This window comes from Orbicella franksi, chromosome 15, assembly GCF_964199315.1.
Source record: "Orbicella franksi chromosome 15, jaOrbFran1.1, whole genome shotgun sequence".
NCBI lineage: Eukaryota > Metazoa > Cnidaria > Anthozoa > Scleractinia > Merulinidae > Orbicella > Orbicella franksi.
Window position 1 is genome coordinate 18,458,280 of NC_138159.1, and position 19,749 is coordinate 18,478,028.

The 19,749-nt window shown below is 37.7% G+C and overlaps 1 protein-coding gene across 1 annotated transcript; it reads left to right on the forward strand.

Moving 5' to 3' along the window:
* Nucleotides 1-5,552: 5,552 nt before the first annotated feature.
* Nucleotides 5,553-18,093, forward strand: LOC145469445 (uncharacterized). Its single transcript, XM_081453167.1, has 15 exons — nucleotides 5,553-5,772; nucleotides 7,247-7,561; nucleotides 8,208-8,378; nucleotides 8,463-8,633; nucleotides 8,980-9,294; nucleotides 9,680-9,850; nucleotides 11,102-11,273; nucleotides 12,183-12,400; nucleotides 12,666-12,850; nucleotides 13,291-13,374; nucleotides 14,751-14,882; nucleotides 15,046-15,260; nucleotides 16,778-16,818; nucleotides 17,253-17,349; nucleotides 17,426-18,093. The coding sequence occupies exons 1-15, from the start codon at nucleotides 5,631-5,633 to the stop codon at nucleotides 17,619-17,621; spliced, it is 2,625 nt and encodes an 874-aa protein (XP_081309293.1). The 5' UTR covers nucleotides 5,553-5,630; the 3' UTR covers nucleotides 17,622-18,093.
* The last annotated feature ends 1,656 nt before the right edge of the window (nucleotides 18,094-19,749 follow it).

Consider the following 19,749-nt stretch of genomic DNA (forward strand, 5'->3'; position numbering starts at 1 on the left):
GTCTTGTCTTTACACAGGCGTGCCAAGCTCACGTCTCGAGATACGCGAAAAAAAAAAAAATTCTCGGACATGTACGTAGTTATTCATGAGAGCGTCACGCGCGCGTTGTGTGAGTCCAGGGCGGAAAGATTCCTGGTGTTTCTGAACTGACGGGGTTACGCGAGACCGTTGAGAATTTGAACGCTTTATAAGGGATTGTATGAAGAACGAAATCTGGTCGAACTAGGACGCTAAATATTCAAAAAGATGAACATTTTACACGTAAGATTAATAAAACGTACTTGCCATCATTGTTATTCCATTCATAACACGGAGCCAAGGCTGCACACTATGATTTCGACCGTTGTCCACGCAAAAGCGGTTTGCGCCCAGAAAATCCATCCGATCGGCAATTTTTTCACCCACAGTTTACGATCTAAGGTCATTGCACACTGGCCGCAAATGTCTCATTTCCAAAAGTTCCTGCGCATTGCGCTGAATACGAGCGTTTTCTACAAGCATTTCCAAGTCCGCTTCTTTGCACAACAGCTCGTGATGTCTTAATTGGACAGGGCCGCGAAACAGGTTTGGTCCAGGGTCAATATTCTCTCTACCGAGGGTGGAGGGTTTTCTATTTCTATGCATACATGCGGTTCTGTTGCTGTAGTTATGGGGCTCGGTTTGGCGGCCCTTCGGGCAGCCGGAGCTTCGCTATCAACCGAAAAGGTACACTGTAAAACGAGCTGCAATAAAGTATGTTAAGTGGGTGATCTCCCTTCTTATTCAGATCTTCACTCCAAACGAGGTTCGCGAAATTTGTTCAAACTATTCCCCTTAAATTTTTATAAGATTGGTGATTTCAAGCCAATTGTAAGCGTTCTAACATTATTTTAAAACTTTCTGGTAGACCTAAGGGACCTCATTGCCCTTCCTAAAACCGCCACCGACTGAAATATTACATCCATTATACAAATTAAAATTTCTCTTAAGGTATCAATACATATCAATATATAGTCACGTCACGATGTACCAATAACTTTTCAAAACAAAGATTAAGATAACTGAATGGTAACAGAAGCCATAATCGGGGACGGAGACCGTAAGTCTTGGGATCCGCGCGCACCCATGATATGGGACAATTTTTCTATTTTTAGAAACAATTGCGCCATACTGACGTCATATATCCGCGCGGATCCACGCACATGTCGGGGGCCCTCGCGTGGATGTTGTCACGTTGCCTGATCAAGTGGTGAGAGTGGCAATATTCTCTTGCAGATTTTTCTCAGCGATGGCAGGGAATAAGCCAGGGTATAAGAACTAGGGCTCCTATATGTAGTTTTATGCTCTGAGCTAATGGAAAAAGGTGAGTTTTTCAGGGTCAAAAACAAGACTTCAATTTCGCGCTGTGAATGAATAATATGTGCTCGCGCTAGTTCTACGAGTAAGATTTTGCGTTTGTTCTGTAAAGAAAAGTTATGTAAGAAAACTCTTTACTCTGGTATCGAGTTAATTTGGGAGTTTCCCAAACAATGCTTAATCTAATTGTTTCTGTTTGTTTGGCGAGTTTGCAAAAGTTTTTGAAAGGCAGGTCTGAGGCGTGCAAGTAGCTCATTTGCATAGCGCAGCGCATGCACTTTCAAGTCCGAGGTCGGTGTTTTCAATTGTCAACAAATCTTGACAGAAATTTATTTCGTTGTGTTTTATGCTGAGATGTTGTAACAAAAAGGCTGCTAATATCATGTGTGTTTCTTTAACATAGTGAAATTTTACACTGCGAAAATAAAATGGACAAGGAGTTTTGATAACTCAACCAACAAAATCGAAATCGTTATTCGAGTTGATTAAAGAAAGCGTCATCATCACTTTGCTGATTACTTCTGCGGTATTCACATATTTTCAGCTAAGCTTTTAACATGTTCTCAAACATTTATCAACCTTAAACATATTTAAAAACTAGAGATATTACATGAGTTCGATGTACGTTTTCAAACGAAAGTGCGGAAGTCCAATTTGTCAAGTTTTACTGACTGTACAAAACACCCATCGGCGGTCGCTCTTACAGTTCATGGACAACAAACAATTTATTGGATTTTTACACAAACAAAACTGAGCAGCATCTACAGAGATAAACTTTATTGTCACTTATTGGGCCTTAATAAAACATCAAGCGTTGCTTACAATTCAGGCGAAATTCAAACTTGCAATTATTATTATTATTTTTTTTTTTTTTTTTTTTTTTCACTCTTCGGTCGAGATGTGGCAAGGGGAGGGAAACTTTGAAGTCCTGAAACGCTGCTATATCTAAATATATCCAACTAGTTTTTTGCTGTGTTTTGGAAAAGCTGTCAATCTTCAACATATGTGAAACTTAGAGTGGAGTAACGTGGAGCCCTTGTAAAAGAAGCTGAGGAACACAACTTGGTCAGTGATATAAAGCGGCACTGACACCTAAATTCGACACTGTCTTCCTTCTCTTAAACTGGAGCAGCTTACGACGAAAATACTGAAGTAAACTTCCGACAGACATGAACGTATTGATTTCATTTCATTTCATTTTCATTTTATTTATTTATTCCATTCTAAAATTACAAGTAAACAAGTAAGAGGAGAAATGGAAAAGGGCAAAAATATAGCAAGCTAATTAGATGCCCTTGTTTAATTGACAATAATAATTAGGGTAAAAAAGTATTGATTTGTGGGCCAAAAGCATCAAACATTTCGGGAATTTCGGACGCCATTTCCCCACGCTACATCCACAAAAATCCTCGCAGCATTGTACACGCGTGTGTCGCACATGATGGCGCAATTTGTTCTAAAAATAGAAAAATTGTCTCATATAATAGGGACAGCCCCAATACTAGAAATGGCGCGCACTTACGGTCTCCGTCCCCGATTATGGCTTCTGATGGTAATTTATTAGAAAAATAAAAATGGAATCATAAATTATCAGTATGTTCGACTGTCTTCACTCATGACATAGTTTTTCCTAATACGGATCGCGAACAATTCGCCTTTATTATTTTGTTTCTTTTCTCTACGGTATTGCTATATAATAATAATAATAATAATAATAATAATAATAATAATAATGATGATGATGTTGATGATGATAACGATGATGACTTTATTATCGTGTCAATTACATCTAGCAGTGGAGAATCCCCACTGCTAATAGGGAACACCTAACTAGAACTATCTAAAAATACTATACAGAAAAGACCTATAAGAGAAATTAAAATTATAACTTACAAAGATGTAAGCCACTGCATCCATCTAGGATGTTGCCTAGATCTAGCCTCCGTACGTGGGTCTTAAACTGCATGAGATTTATCGCCAATCTTTCTTTATTTGTTAGTATACTCCATAGTCTTAGGCCTAGATATCTAATTGAATGTTTTCCATACCTAACAGTGTTAAATCTAGGTCAATGAAAATCTCTCTGCCGTAAACTGTAAGTGTGGCTATTAGTACAAAACATGTTACAAATAGTCCGCGGGCACTAAAGTTGCTTTGAAAGCAGCCTTTACAAAAATACTACTCACAGTGTGCATTTAAGACATAATTCTACTATACTTATATTTCTACTTTGCGTGCATTACATCATCTATTGACAAATTAATATTTTTATCAGTTTTCACTTGCTTATGATTTTATCCTGATGCGAAAAGTTACATGCAAACTTTTATTTTACTGAAACTTAAGGTAGCTTTGTATGCAACTGAGCAAAATCGGAATTACGGAAACTAACACTAAACCCCAGCCTAACCTAACCTAGAACTTATTGCATTTTTACAAGGCGTACAGTTTGTATAGCTCAAGAGAGCAGATTCAAGGGGAGACTCTATTTCAATTACTGTCACTTCCCAAATCCAATCGTGGAGCGTTCCAGAAAGGGAGTATCCGGCCACAATACCACTCATTATAAAGTTGCTGAGACTTTTGTTCTTTCCGGAGGCTTTTTCCGAACAAGGAAATGATTCATTAAAGAAAGTTATGTTTTCCCACTTTTTCGGATATGTACGTGTTAAACAAATTACAAGATGTTAGGAGCATGATATTGTTTTATTCACGCGTTTTAAGCACCATGTCGCACATTAGCTCGAAGACTCGCTCGAACGCGATATGGTATTTAAAACTCTTAAATAAAAACGATGTCAGGTTCTTAACATGTAATAATCTGTATTTAAAGTCGTCGTCGCTGGCAATCCCTCGACTTCGAGTAAGATATCAACTTGAATTTTATAACAGTGTTCAGTTTATGAATTCGTTAATGCTTAAGTAGTCCGATAATACGCGTACGTGGGTGTGCAATGTAATACGTGGGTGGTACTAAGTTGTTGTGCGAGATGTATGTTAATGTAGTGGTTCAATATTTCTGTTATAAATCGTGACCGTATGAAATGTAATTAGCTTCTTTTCCTCCATAATCAAGGCCAATATACTGTATCATTTTTCACTTGAGACTACGTCTCACAAGACCGGAGCGAAAATTTCACTACAAAAATCATATTTCAATTCTCCTTGAAGATATGTAAACCGGGTTACCACGACAACCAATTTCAACTTTGTGAGAGTCTGCCCTTAACAACTACAAAAATCTTATTGTCGGCTTATTGAACTCAATTTCTTATATTTCCGCCCTTGTTAGATGACACCGACAGAAAAATAACCCAATATCACTAACTTAAACAGCGAATTGCAGGAACTTTGTCTTAGTTTGCTGTAACTATTTTTGAGACGACTGCACGTTTTATTTTTCTCCATAGAGCCATCACAATGAGATTTCTTTTCGGAGAAAATCTAAAGCGAGGAACCGTTTTCAACGCAATTTCTCATTGCGGATTGATATTCATTGGAATCGCAATACTACAGGCTTGGCCCAATGAAGGCATCTCACAGTCAAGTACGTATAACCATAAGATACCATTGTGCAAGAAGCAATAATGTCCAAATTTTTGCCATAAAAAAGTTCCTATCAAATGTTTCTTCATTGTATGTGTATGTCAGTTCTGTATTTTTAATCCATCGCTTACTCGAAAACATTGTCCATGAACACTTTTTCACGTAGCGTTTAATATTATAGAAGATAAATTCGTTTTAAGTTAAAGCATCTACTATCTTTCTGATTCTTTCTCAGAATGTTGATCTCAGCCATAATAAACCGCGATCACATAAAGATTAATTAGATCGTTTTCGTCTACATCCCAGGCCAAAACTACATTATTTTTCACGTGGGATCAAATCTTATGGGACCTGAGCAAACGTCTAACTGAAAGATCCCATGACAATTTACCCCAAAGACACGCGAAGTTAGGTATGCGTGGGTAATACAGCTGAATTTGTCTGGTTTTTCAACCTGTTTCAACTTTGTAAGAGTCTGCACGAAACCACATTAAAAATCTTACCGTCAGCTTATTGCATTTTCTTCTCTTATGTTTCCGCTCTTGAAAAATGACTGACTTAGTCTTCTTAAAGTCCTCGAGATAACATCTTGTAGTCGGTTAAATAAACAACTGACTACCGTATTTTATTATTGTTGATTGGATGAAATATTAACCCAACATCACCTGTTTAAAAGCGAATTGAACAAAGTTTATTTGAGGTTTGCTGTAATTACTGCAAAGAGCGTTTCTCTTGTCAGAGCTATCGCAATGCGGATTCTTTCCCGAGAATATTTCATGCGAGGAATCGTTTTCAACGTAATTTTTCATTGCGGAGTGATGTTCATCGAAATCGTAATACTACAAGCTTGGCCGAATGAAGGTATCCCGCAGAGCAAAACCTCACAGTCAAGTACGTATTTTTAGAGGATAATCTTTCGAAAGCAACCACGATGTTGAAATTTTGGCCTTATAATTAAGAAATAGAAACCATGTACCGTGTTTCTATCGAGTTTTAGTATAAATCTACTAGCGTTCTATCACGGTTGCCGTTCTCTGATTGGCTACGCTACTCACTATCTATTCTGTGATAGATAGTGAGTAGCGTAGCAGTGTGCCCTTGTTAACAAAATGACGGCCGCTTCTTGGTGTTTTCGAAGTGTCTGTTCAGAGCATTTAGATAAAGTTTTGAACGACTAGTAGATTTATACTAAAACAATTAGATTATTCGCTCTCGATTTTTATGCGTGATAGAAATCTCGAGCTCACAATCTAATTGTTTGATAGAAACACGAGTGGAGGTTTGGGAGAACGAGAAATTCTGTGGGAACATGAGCCGCAGGCTAGTGTTTCCACAGCTTTTCCGCGAGTTCTCCCAAACTTTCACTTGTGTTTCTATAACTCGACAGAAACACGGAGAACGTGTTCTCTATTTCTTTTAGAAAACACCGCAGCGAAAAGAAGGAAAATGTAAATTATCTTTGTCCGCGCCATCATTATGTCGACAGCTCGTGCTAGTTCTGTGTTTCCATCGAGTTATAGAACCACGATTTTTAACCAATCAGCGCGCGTATTTCTTAGTACTGTTTTCTAATGAGAGGATATTAAATGGCCGCACGGAGATGCGAAATTTGTCTCAGTTCTAGTGCTTTCAACATGAGAAGAGAAATTCCGTATCTCCAAGCGACCAGGTAATTTTCTTTTTATTAAATAAAAATATCATAATACATAACGACGTTTTGGGCGATTTTCCGAAGATTTCCGAAGATTCTCCAAAAGTTGTCCGAAGGCCAGACGAAAAACGAACATTTCACGAAAAGTTCTGAAGATTTCCGAAGATTGACGACGATTGCCAAGTACTTCCGACAAAGATCCGAAGATTTTTCGATCATACACCAACAAATTTAAGTGCAGTTAAGTGACAAAAATGATATTAAAAATGATGTTACACATGGGTGGATAAATATGATATTCTCACATGTGCGATATCGTTTTTATCGATTTGCTACCACCTACCTATTTTATGTAATGAAAGTTCGTATCAAACGTTTTCTTTTCCTGTCAGTTCTGTATCTTTACTCAATCGCTCAACATTGTCCATGCACACTCTTTTCGCGACACGTTAAACATTAAAGATGATAATATATATATATTTTTTTTTAATTTAAAAGCATCGAAAAATACATCCCTGACAGAGAAAATAAAAAGCTAACTCAGAGCTGAGCTAGTTTTTGATTTTCAGGATGTTTTATGATTGTGCCGAAATGGCCATGAACACAGAGCGTCCCTTTTCACAAGATGCGAAAATGAAAAACAGCTAGGAGAGGTTAAGTTGGTAATTTATAGCTTGACCTCTTTTAAATGATGATCTGGTCTTTTCTACACAGATAGGACGGGACTACATCCTTATGAACCAGTCGGTTGTTTCAAAGACAATAGTACACGCGCTTTACCAGTGTTAGTACAAAGGTACTCTGTCAACGAGAGAGATTTGGCCAATTCATTCGCAGCCATAGTTCACGCATGTGCAACGGAAGTCTTTGAGAAAGGCTTCTGGTATTTTGGCGTGGAATATCGCCACGAGTGCTGGAGTGGAGTGAACGGTAGCATGACCTACAACATACATGGGCGATCCGACAAATGTTTATGGAATTATAGGGTGGGAAATGTATGGACCATATTTGTTTACCGCTTTGTCGAAGGTTAGTTACCAGTTGATCACTTCACACTTAACAAATTTTGCACCGTTATATTTTTCTACATAATATTATATAGCATGCTTTACATTTGGGTGGCCAGCAAACTAATCTAAATATTAATTTCCTTTGCTTCTAAAAATGTTTAAACTGGCATTAAGCACCTGCCTCGATGAGGCACTCCTTTGGCTTCTCCAGTTAATGGAATTGGAATTCTGAATAAAATGTGTAAACCTTTTTGACGCGAACCGTTGAGTTAAGTTGTACACTGGAACGCTCTCTTAACACGCCGTTTTAGAACATAAGCTTGACGATCATTTTTTACCAATTCAAAAAGTTAACAGCTTATACACTTTCTAAAGTTTTCATGTCATGGATTATTCCCTTTAATCACCAGTGAATGGCAGTTGGAGCCAGTGGTCGTATCTTGTCAAATATGCAGCGTGACGTGCGGAGGGGGACTGACAGGACACGCGCTCGCACATGCTCTAATCTAGCCCCAAAATGGGAAGGAAAGGATTTCCCTGGGACAAATATCTCCACAGAGAGCTGCAATTTGCACAAAGGCAAAAAGATTTCTCAAAAACTCAAAACTTCAAAAGTTACTCTTTTCTAAGTTTTTATTTAATTGATTGTTTCTTCTAATTATCAGTGAATGGCAGTTGGAGCCAGTGGTCGTCATGGCAACCATGCAGTGTGACGTGTGGAGGGGGACACAGGACACGCGCTCGCACATGTTCTAATCCAGCGCCAAAATGGAACGGAATGGATTGCGCTGGGACAAATATCGCCACAGAGAGCTGCAATTTGCACAAATGTAAAGGTAGATATCACAAGAACTTAAAACGTCATAAGTTTATACGCTGTCAAATCCTTCATGTCACGAATTGTTTCTTCTAATCATCAGTGAATGGCAGATGGAATTATTGGTCGCCATGGCAACCATGCAGCGTGACGTGTGGAGGAGGACATAGGACACGTTCTCGCACGTGCTCTAATCCAGCGCCACAATGGAACGGAATGAATTGCGTGGGGAAAAATATCTCCACAGGGAGCTGCAATTTACAGAAATGTATAGGTAGATGCCCTTTGTAAAAGATTTTTCCTTAAAATGATTCCGGCTTAACTTGATGCTCCACTATGCTCCTTACTTTCCATTTCGGAGCTGAGTTAGTTTTTAATTTCAGGATGTTTTATAACTGTACCTATATGGCTATGAACACAGTGCGCTCCTTCTCGGAAGATGGCAAAATGAAATACAGCGGCGAAGGGGGAAACGAGTGGCTTTTAATGCCGCAAGATAAAGGAGATGGTGGACGCTTTAGAACTTCTCGTGAAATGCGAAAGCAACAACCACCAGTTATAGGTTGTTAATTTATAGCTTGGCTTCTCTACTTAATGATTATCTGGTCTTTTCTACACAGATACCATGGCACTGCACCCGTATGAAACAGTCGGTTGTTTCAAAGACGCTACTCCACGCGCCCTACCAGTGTTGGTCCAATGGTACTCTGTCAATCAGAGAGATTTGGCCAATTCACTCGCATCCATAATTCACGAGTGTGCTACTGCAGTGTATGAGAATGGCTTCCGGTATTTTGGCGTGGAATATCGATACGAGTGCTGGAGTGGATTAAACGGTGACATGACGTACAACAGACATGGGCGATCCAACAGTTGTTTATGGAATTATAGCGTTGGAAATGCATGGTCCATATTTGTTTACCGCTTTGTTGAAGGTTACTTATCAGTTCATAACCTCACATTTTACAAATTTTGCACCGTTATATTTTTCTAACTAATATTATGTAGCATGTTTTACATTTGGGTCCCCAGCCAACTGATCTAAATATTAATTTTCGTTACTTCTAGAAATATTTAAACTGGTGTTAAGCACCTGCCTCGATGAGGCCCTTGGCTTCTCCAGTTCATTGGATTGGAATTCTGAATAAAATCTGTAAACCTTTTTGTCGTGAACCGTAAAGTCTTGTACCCTGGAACGCTATCGTAAAAACGCCGTTTTAGAACATAAGCTAAGCGATTTTTTTCTTACCATTTCAAAAAGCAACAGTTTACACACCTTCTAATGTTTTCATGTCATGGATTATTCCCTTTAATCATCAGTTAATGGCAGTTGGAGCCAGTGGTCATCATGGCAACCATGCAGCGTGACGTGTGGAGGGGGACACAGGACACGTGCTCGCACATGTTCTAATCCAGCGCCAAAATGGAACGGAATGGATTGCCCAGGGACAAATATGTCCACAGAGAGCTGCAATTTGCACAAATGTAAAGGTAGATGTTTTTTTTTTTTGTTTTTTTTGAAATATTTTTCATTCAAATGATGCCAGCTTATCTTGATGCTCTGGTATGTTCCATGTTTTGCATTTTGGAGCTTAGATTTTGATTTTTAAAGTGGCTCCGAGTCTGAAGAATACACTCAAACCACTTTTATACGGAGGCAGCGTGGCCGAGTGGTTTAGGGCGCTGGATTTGAAATCTGGAGCTCCCTGGTTCAAATCCTCCACCCTACTGTTATCTGGATTTGTACTCGGTAGTCCCGAGTTCAACTCCTCGACCTTGTCAGCCTCCCACCAGTTGGGATTCTTAATAGTTTATTTTCTATTTGCAATATTTGGTTATTAATTCACAGTGTTCCCAATTAGCACAATAGTGCTAAATACATTCGACATCTAAATAAATTCATTATTATTATTATTATTATTATTATTATTATTATTATTATTACAGCAAATGGGCAGAACTGAATGTCTTTACTATAACGGTGTCCGTGAGGAGAGGTTCCACCATAAAGTGTTTATAAAGTGTTTAAAGTGGTTTTCAGGATGTTGTTAGGACGTAAAGACAATAAATAAATAAATAAATAATATAATATAAGATAATATAATATAATATAATAATAATAGTTTTTAACAGACGTTAAAACTTACAATGTACTTATAGAGTTTAAAACTGTCCCAGTACTAAAAACTAACGACACAATCTATTTAAACCATTCAATATTAACACATGAGACCTGATAAGGATGGGACCTACCGCGTAGGGTCCTAATCTTACGTGGTGGGAGAACATCCTGCAGGGGATGCGAGGTAGTACCTACCAGACTATTCCACAACCTCAAATCCGTTTCTTTAACGATCTGTTGCATCGGCGTTACTTGTTGAATGTATTCCAATCTAAATGCCCTTTTCCGGCTGTAGCCTTTTCTGTAGCCTATCAAGAATTGATATAAGCTATAACTTTTGTCGAAGTTTTTTCTTTTGGTCATCGTTATTATATTATATCAGACTTTGTACCATTTGTGTTCTTTACCATAAAGGGATATTCATACTTTATGAAATACTGTTATGAGTTGACTGCTTTTAAAGTAATTTACAATCGCCGCTGAAATAATAATAACAATAATGATAACAACAAGTTTAAACCAGACTGATTCAAGTTGAAAGGGATACAAAATGATTTTGTCAAAGAAATAAATTTGTTATCTAAATGGTGTTCTCATATTTCACTCTTTATTGCTTTCAGACTCTATAGGAGAAAATCTTGTTAACAACAATGACAACAATGAGACTTATCATGCTGAGAGCACTGGGGAATCCTCTTTGTCACTGGTTGCGAAGATTGTGGGGAGCTCGGTTTTGGCTCTGCTATGTTTAAGTGGAGTATGGTTTGCTTTTAGATATCGTAGAAAGTGTCGGTGAGTATAAATTATAAAGAATACTCTTGGTCGGCTTCAGTTAATGATGCGTGTGCTTCATTTAAGAAAAAAATAGGAATAATAGTGATAAGGTGACCACCTGAACATGTGATAATCTTTGATTATTGTTTATAGTAGATTTTTAACTTTTAGTACATTTAAGAGCGCCACAAATTTGTTAGTTGATAAACTATTACGTATCACCCTCGATAAATAAAGTTTTGATTGATTGATTGATTGATTGATTGATTGATTGATTAATTGATTGAATAGGAACATAGACAACTTATACGTCACTTGTGTGACATATAAACTTGTTGCAACACAATAAACAATTTAAGGCTGTGGACTGGACCACAAAAAGCAATACCAATAGATATTAATTAACAAAAAGGCAAAATAAATATTCTACATTCCCTATTCTCGTGCCAAATAACCAAAGAAACTTCGAAAAATTAGTAGGCTGCAGAAAAATTAGTGTTATCTTAAATCGATTGTTTATGATTTTAAGGTGGCCACCTGAACATATACTTGTACGACGGCACGCGCCTAGTAATCTACGCGCGCTCAAGGGAAATTGATATCGATGACGTCAAAAAGAAAACAATAAACGCTTACCGTGCAATTTTCGGGCGTTTTATTCCGTGGAATTTTTTTAAAAAATTTGCACAATGCTAATAAATATTTTGCCTTAGTTGGAGCTCGTTTTTCAGGGAAATCTGTCGGACCGCTTTTTCCACAGGAGGAAAATTTCGGAAAAATTTCGCAGAATGAAATTTAAGATATAATCACAAATAAAACTATATAAACTAGTGTGCGTCAGGCGATAAATTATTACTCTTAGTAGCCATCTTAAGTACTTCCTATGTTGAAGGCTCGGGCTCTTGATTCTTATACACATGTTTTCAGATCCAATTCAGAACTCTTTGATCAGTTTGAAGTGCTTTTTGATGACATTACCTTGGATAAGATTATTGGAGAAGGAGCTTTTGGGAAAGTATACAGTGGCAGGCTTTTAAAACAAACTATGGAGGTTGGAAAAGGAAAGAAATCTACGCAGAGCAAGACGAATAAGGAGCAGCAGCAAATGAAGATGGGTCTGACCGTTGCTGTGAAAATGTTACAAAGTATGATTTGGTTACGACAGCGTTTCATAACCTATAAATATAGATAAGGTTTTTAAAACGACCATTCAAAGTCTTGACATAGGCAAATGAAAAGTCGCAAAGAGTGATATATTTTGAGTTAACCATTTTGGTAATATCGTGAAATACGCGTAAAATTGTAATCCTGTTTAAATGTTTCAGTTTTAATTGACGCTCGCCAATGTATTTGTGTACTATTATGTTTAAACCTTGTGGTGAAAAATGCTTTTTGTTTTTGCTCTTCTAGATGGCGCCACAGAAGAACAAATGCAAGATTTCCTAGAGGAAATACAGCTCATGAAACAAATCGGGTATCACCTGAACATATTGAACTTATTAGCCTGCTGTACTATGACAAATCCCATGTTCCTTGTAGCTGAGTTTGCAAAGAATGGGGATTTACTTCACTACCTCAGGAAAACAAGACAGCAGGTTAAATGATATAATTGAAAATCTTACCTCACTTTTAATGTGGTCAGTGAGTTTTATAGAAAACTGGTCTACTTACCCAAACTGTACTTTTTATTGACTTAATTCAATACAGTCCAGCCTCAACTAACGGCCATTTCTCTACAGCGTCCACTCTCCAAAGTGGCGTTGTGGAGAGGTTGGAAGCTTCTCCTGCTTCCCTGGTCTTCTACAGCATTAAGCAAGTAGAAGTATTACCACCCCCCCTCCCCCCAGATTGTCGCCCGCAGCAAGGTACCCCTACATCCCGGTCATAGGTCTTTGTAAGGCTGCCCCAACTGATATAAATTGTTCGTAGCCACCATACTTTTAAGTGGAGAGAGGCATTGTGAGAGTAAAGACTCGTCCATAACAGAACGTCTCAAAAACCATAAAACTCTACACTACTTTTTTTTACATTTTAGATCACACAAGCTTCTGAAGAGACGGGAAATGCGGCGCCTCATTATCAAAACGAAGGAGTCATAAATGAAGGGGGCTTACATGAAGTAATTCAGATTCTCGCTTTATTCGCTTTGCACTCTTAATTTGTTCCATGCAAGAACTACTGAGGCAGCCAGTAGTGGTCTGGAGTGCAAATCCTCCAGTACTTTCCACTAGATGGATTTTTGTTCGGTAGTGTTGAATTTAATTTCCTCTCGCTTTGTAAACAGCACTGAATTCTCGGAACCTACTCTGAATATAAACATTGCGAATATTAACATCAGCATTAATGCTTGATGACTGGAATATTCTAAACGTCCCTTCTGCTGCAAAAGTATTTTTTTTCCATGCATTTATTTAGAAGGAGTGGTTTGAAGCCTCGGAACGTTCAGGCTTCCGCTCAAAATTTGCAGGTAGGCTGCAGTTTAACTCTCGAACGTATAAGTCCCTAAGATTTTTTCAGAACTAAGAGAAGAAGCTGTCTTTTCAACCCTCGCCGAGATTTTGACATGTCAACTGCCTCCATGTCATTTGATATTTCCATAGTAAGAAAGAAAACAAGAAACTTCGCCTTTTCGGACAGAATTCTTCGTTTTTACCAGCTTGTTCGGGCAACATTCACAAGACTAGTACAATTTTAGATTTTAGTATCATTTTGGATGATTAATCCCAGAAAATAGTGAAATCCAAGATGGCGGTCTTAATGCCATCATATCAAAAATATGTCATTTTGCAGAGCAAGCTAAAAGCAAAATAATTAACATAATTATGTCTCATTACAACGAAAATCCAGGGGAGGGGTTCCATCCCTCCTCTTTTTTACCGCCTGTTTTACCACAGTGGTTGTCTGAGTTTGCTTGTACGTCTCAGAGTTGAGCTGTGGCAGCTAATTAATTATTCAAGTTTAAATGACAGATATTTCATTATATGCTTGATGGAATCTACTCGAGATCATGATATGGAACTCGACAAAAACTGGACATCGATTTTTCTTCACCGCGTTTAATTTTAGCCATATGAAAGCGTAAAATGTCACTTCCGGTTAGGCCAGAAACCGCGTGTATGTGAGACCTGGGACTAGTCAGGCTGTGACGTCAAAATAAGAACGCAGGTCTTCATATCTTTCGTGGATGTTTACCAACCAAAATTGGAGCAACTTTCGAGTGTCTAATTCATAGTATATTTCACTTACTTATTTTCGCTTTTATTTGTTTAGTTTGAAAAAATATGTCAACTTTCGTTCTTGTTTGGACGTCATCATGGGCCTGACCATCCCCAGGCCTCCGCCATGCGCGGTTTTTGACCAACAGGAAGTGACATTTCCCGTTTTCAGAGGGCTAAAACGCGGGAAGAAAGCAACGATATCCAATTTTATTTTTCGATTTCTAAAAACAAAACTTTCTGTCATATACACTTCAACTAAGAGTTGTTCTCTTTTCAGTGCACCAGCGACAATAACAGATGTGCATTGTTTCGACTCTGTAACAACCATGATACTGACAACTTACATGACGACGATACTCTCACATCCGCTGACCTAATGACGTTTGCATGGCAGATAGCGAAGGGAATGGTACGAGCTGGATTACGTGCATAATACCAAGATTGGCCAATATGTTTGTAATTTGTAATATTAACATTAATGCTTTGATAGCCTATTTAACAGATTGCTGTTTTCATTTTCATTAACAACTTCTGTCGCAGTGATCAAAATTTCCCTTTTATATCTTACGTAGGAGTTTTTGTCGCGTAAAGGATTCGTCCATCGTGACCTGGCGGCGAGGAATGTTCTCGTTTGTGAAGGCAAGCTAGTGAAGATAGCCGACTTTGGATTGTCGCGTAACGTGTACGCTGAGAAAGTGTACCATGCTACAAAGAACAGAAAACTGCCAGTCAAATGGATGTCACCGGAAGCCATTCATGATCAAATGTTCACGGCAGCGAGTGACGTGTAAGTTTAAAATTATCACGAGGGGTAGTCGGCGAGATTAAAAATCATCGATTTTGATCGAATCCAAGTTAACCGCTACATACGATCTGAATCTCTCAATTCAAATAGCTAAATAATATTCTAGCGTTTATAGGCTACAGTTACTGTTTTGAAATAATTTGGCGAGAAAAGTATTGAAAAAATAAATAAATGCAGTGCTCACAATTCAAAAGCGACGTTATGACGTCCTGACTAAGATGTCAATTAAATAATTAATTTGTTATTGATTGATAAAGCGTTTGATAAAGTCTGAGTTTCCGATCTATTCTATTGTATCACGTGACAATAAATATTGCGGTTCAGGATGGAAAATTTCCTTCAGGAAATAACCAATAACTGGGAATCTGATAACGTTTATAGCGGAGCTCTAAAGGCTCGAAGGGCCGTCCAGCGGAGCACCATGTATACTCATACAATTTAGAAACCCATGAATGACTTCGCGCAACATGGCAACTGTACTCCGGCTAATAGGTCGACCGAGGCGTGCAGCCTTGGTTTACAGCGTGTTTCGAATGTTTAGAGAAATAACAAAGCGGTAAGCACAGCGGAAAAGTGGTTGATTTGTTGACCTATCGAAACGATTGGTTCAATTCAGTCTTCACAACTATTGCTTGAAATTTCTGGCTGGAAGATTTACACTGAAGTAAATAGGCCGCGTTCGATATATCAATATTCTAACATGGATCTGAGGCTTTCGGTTCAAAATGGTACATCTTTCTTTTAAGTTTCTTTTGTCTCTCAGTTTCCAAAAGAGACTTGGATTCAAGGAAAACAACACCAAATATAGAAGTTTGTCCTGAAAGCCTCCGAGCCATCTTAGAATATTGATATATCGAACGTGGCCTATTACCAAATTGCAGTAACACCAAGAAAGGATTTGCTTTTTGATTCCTGCACGTGGTGTTACAGCGTTTGGAGATTTCCTGTTTTTATTTTTTATTTTTTGTTTGTTTGTTTTTTTGTTTTTGTTTTTGTTTTGTTTTTTTGCCAAATTTACTCGTTTGGTGAAATGCTTAACGGTGAATTTCTTTAAAGGTTATTAGAACAAGACTGGTAAGACCACAAGCGATAAAATGATTACAAAGCCGTCAGCAAAAAATAATATTTAAATTACGTTTAGCGTGAATAATTATTGAATTTAAACACCGCACGTCTTTGAGAATTTGGAATTCAAATTCTAAATGTATTTCTCGGATTTACCTTGAATGATAATCAATCTTTAACGAATTTTCTTAAACATTTCTTTCATTCGATCATCCTTCGTTAAGAAAGGATTTGCTACTTGATACCCGGATGTAAAGATATGCATATTGTGTTTATGTAGATTGACTCGTTTTGTTCAATATCATTCGGTTTGGTCAAATATACTTATTGATGACTTTCTTTCAAGATTATTGTGTGGAGTAAATGATAAGTACTTTAAGGGAGCTCCGCTTTTAAGCCTGGCTAAATCTATATATTATGTTATATCTTAACAGGTGGGCGTTTGGTATTCTACTTTGGGAGATTTTAACAATCGGTGAGATATTTTATTACTCTTTCTTTCCACTTGCCATTTTGGAATCTATTTGCTTTTGGCTTTCTTGTTAAGTTGGTAACGTCGTGGGTTTCACATATTCAGTAATTTTTTAGGTTTCTTTGTAATTTCGCATGCCAAACACAACAGCTTGGATCAGTTCATCACTCCATGTTCTACGCACCTGGCTGTAGTTCAGAGTGGTTATAAATGATCTCACTTGTACATCACTTGTCAGGCCTATTACTAACTTCACCTGCAAGACCCGCTGTATCGCTATGGATGTACAACTTTAAAATAACATATTAGACATATTAATGTTGATTACAATGGTCAATGAACTTGCCTTTGATCTACAATGAGCAAGATAGTTTCCAGTACTGCCACTCACTACAAACTGATCTTTTTCTTTAATCTCCTTCTTTCTTTGTATCTAGGTGGGACACCATATCCTACCATAAGTAATCATGAACTTTTAGGGGCTCTTAAATCTGGATACAGAATGGAAAAACCACAGATGTGCTCGGATGAAATGTAAGTTTCCTTTCTATCTGATCTCACCCATTCTTTTCATCAATAGATGACTGACACCTGCCACTCTTTTTCTCAGGTATGAACTGATGCGACAGTGTTGGATGGAAAATCCCGCTGAAAGGCCTTCGTTCACTGTCATCCAGGAACAACTTGAACGGATGATGTTACTGCATTGTCCTTATTTGGATATGGCAGACGCAAAGTATAGTTACGCACCCCTTTATAACGTTGACAGTGACAAAGAAACGCAAATGGAAAGTACTACTTTGTAACTTACATGCTGATTTGCATGTACGATTTTTGGACATAATGACAAGTTGGCATTCTGTTCGTTTCTCAGCCGTTGTTATTTTCAAAGTAGGGCTTGCGGTATCTTTTCCAGACGAAACAAACCGTGTTTTTACGAAATATGCCCAACAAGGTCAGCAAGACAAATTAATAATAGCAAAAACAATGAACACCCTACAAAGTTTCCTGAAGTACCCACCACTTCATCAACAAATATTTCAGAGAGTATAAAGTGACATTTCGCAAAGTAACATGAAGTATCATTTCGCAAAGCACCTCAGAGTACCATTTGGCAAAGTACCAAGCTATATTCCTAAACGCGCGATTTAAAATTTCGCAGACTTTTTTTAGTACCATGCGTTAAAGTGACTAAATTTTGTAGCGTATGACTATCTTGTGGTAACGTTTCCTAAGTAGGGAACACTGAAACATAACCACTACACTGAGCAAATGTTAATAACCAAATGTAATAAACTATAACAAATAAATTATACAATAAATTCTACCAAGGTGGCATGAATGTTAGTGAAGATATATCACAGTAAAAACCCACATCAAACAAAAATTCAAAGAAAATAAGAATTATATATCTTCCGGCATAGTGAAAAAAAACGTTCAATTTAAGAAAAGAGACATGATTAAGTTTAAGTTAAATTCAAAAAGAGAAGGAAATAATTAAAGCTTAGGATGTTCAGGATTATTGCTGTCATGACAAAGGCAATCTTTTCCACCTGGTACTCCTGCTTCCAAACCATCTCGTTCATGGGACATATTACAACCAAGGATTCCGCATTAGATCCAATTACGTTCATGGCGATTTTTTTCAAATACGGCCTTCGCGGTACCTTTTCAATTTCAGACGTAAGACAACGTGCTTTAGGGAATATGCCTGAAAATGTCACAGCCTGAGAAACCAACAGGTGCAAAAACAATGAACACCTGAATGGCATGTCATTGAAGTACCAGCTTCAGTAAGCAATATTTCACAGAGCATCAAGTGACATTTCGCCAAGTAACGTGAAATATACCATTTCGCAAGCTTCGCAAAGTATCTTGAAGTAATATTTCCCAGTGCCAACATACAAGGTAAGATTTCGCAAAGTATACTGAGTTGCTATCTTTTGAGACTCGATTTGGCAAGTTGCCATACAATTTTAAGGTAACTTAAAGTACCATTTCTAAAGTGGCAAATAATTTCGCAGATTCAATTGAAATAGGATTTCCCAAATTACAAAGGCCCATTTCGCAAAGTATGTATCAACCATTTTCAAAACGTTTTGGCAAAGTTATTCCTCGAATTGTAGAGCAAAATTTCACAAAATAAAAGTATAGTATAGATGAATCATTTTTTTGTAAAGTAGGGCGTTTCATATGGGCGACGGAAAATATTAAAAACCACCTCGATAAAGATGAGTACCCCATTGAAAATATTTCACTTTATCTTTATTCATCAGCACTTCGATATTATGTTTTTTGATATTCTTCTCTTCTTGAATCTCATCTTGATTCTCTCTTTGAATCTGATTCGCCGGATTGCTCCTAAATTTCCAACTTTGGCAGCTTTTCAAGCTTTTTGTTACACCGTAAAACAATATAAAATGTAAACGTTCAACACAGAGTCATATATTTTGCAAACACTAGCGCTTTTTGGGCCCGAAATCTCAAACTCATGCGTATGCCAGATTTGAAGTCAACGACTTTAATCAAAATTCTTCACAAAAGTTGCTTTTAAAGCAATACCGTACAGAAAAATTGGCGGCCTTGGTCGGTTCGTGTTGGGAATAACCATGTGCCCTCGGTCTTACTGTGTAAGAAGTCTTGGATAGGGCCCTCAACCAGCGGCCTCGGGCCATATAGTGGGATTCATGCTGACGTCATTGTTTACATTTTTGGTCATTTGCATACAGCTTTGCATACAGAAGGAAACATGTTAGATATGAATTGACTCCAGGCAGCTAAAGAGCTAGTGAAACTTAAAACATGGTGAAATTTTTAGCTCTTTGGGTGGAATATTTAAGGGGAAATTGTCTTTCAAAAACTGCAAAATTTCTGGGTGGCAAAAGCGTTAATGAGCTCAAACATTCTTTGTAACATTTTGAGTTTTTAAACCCG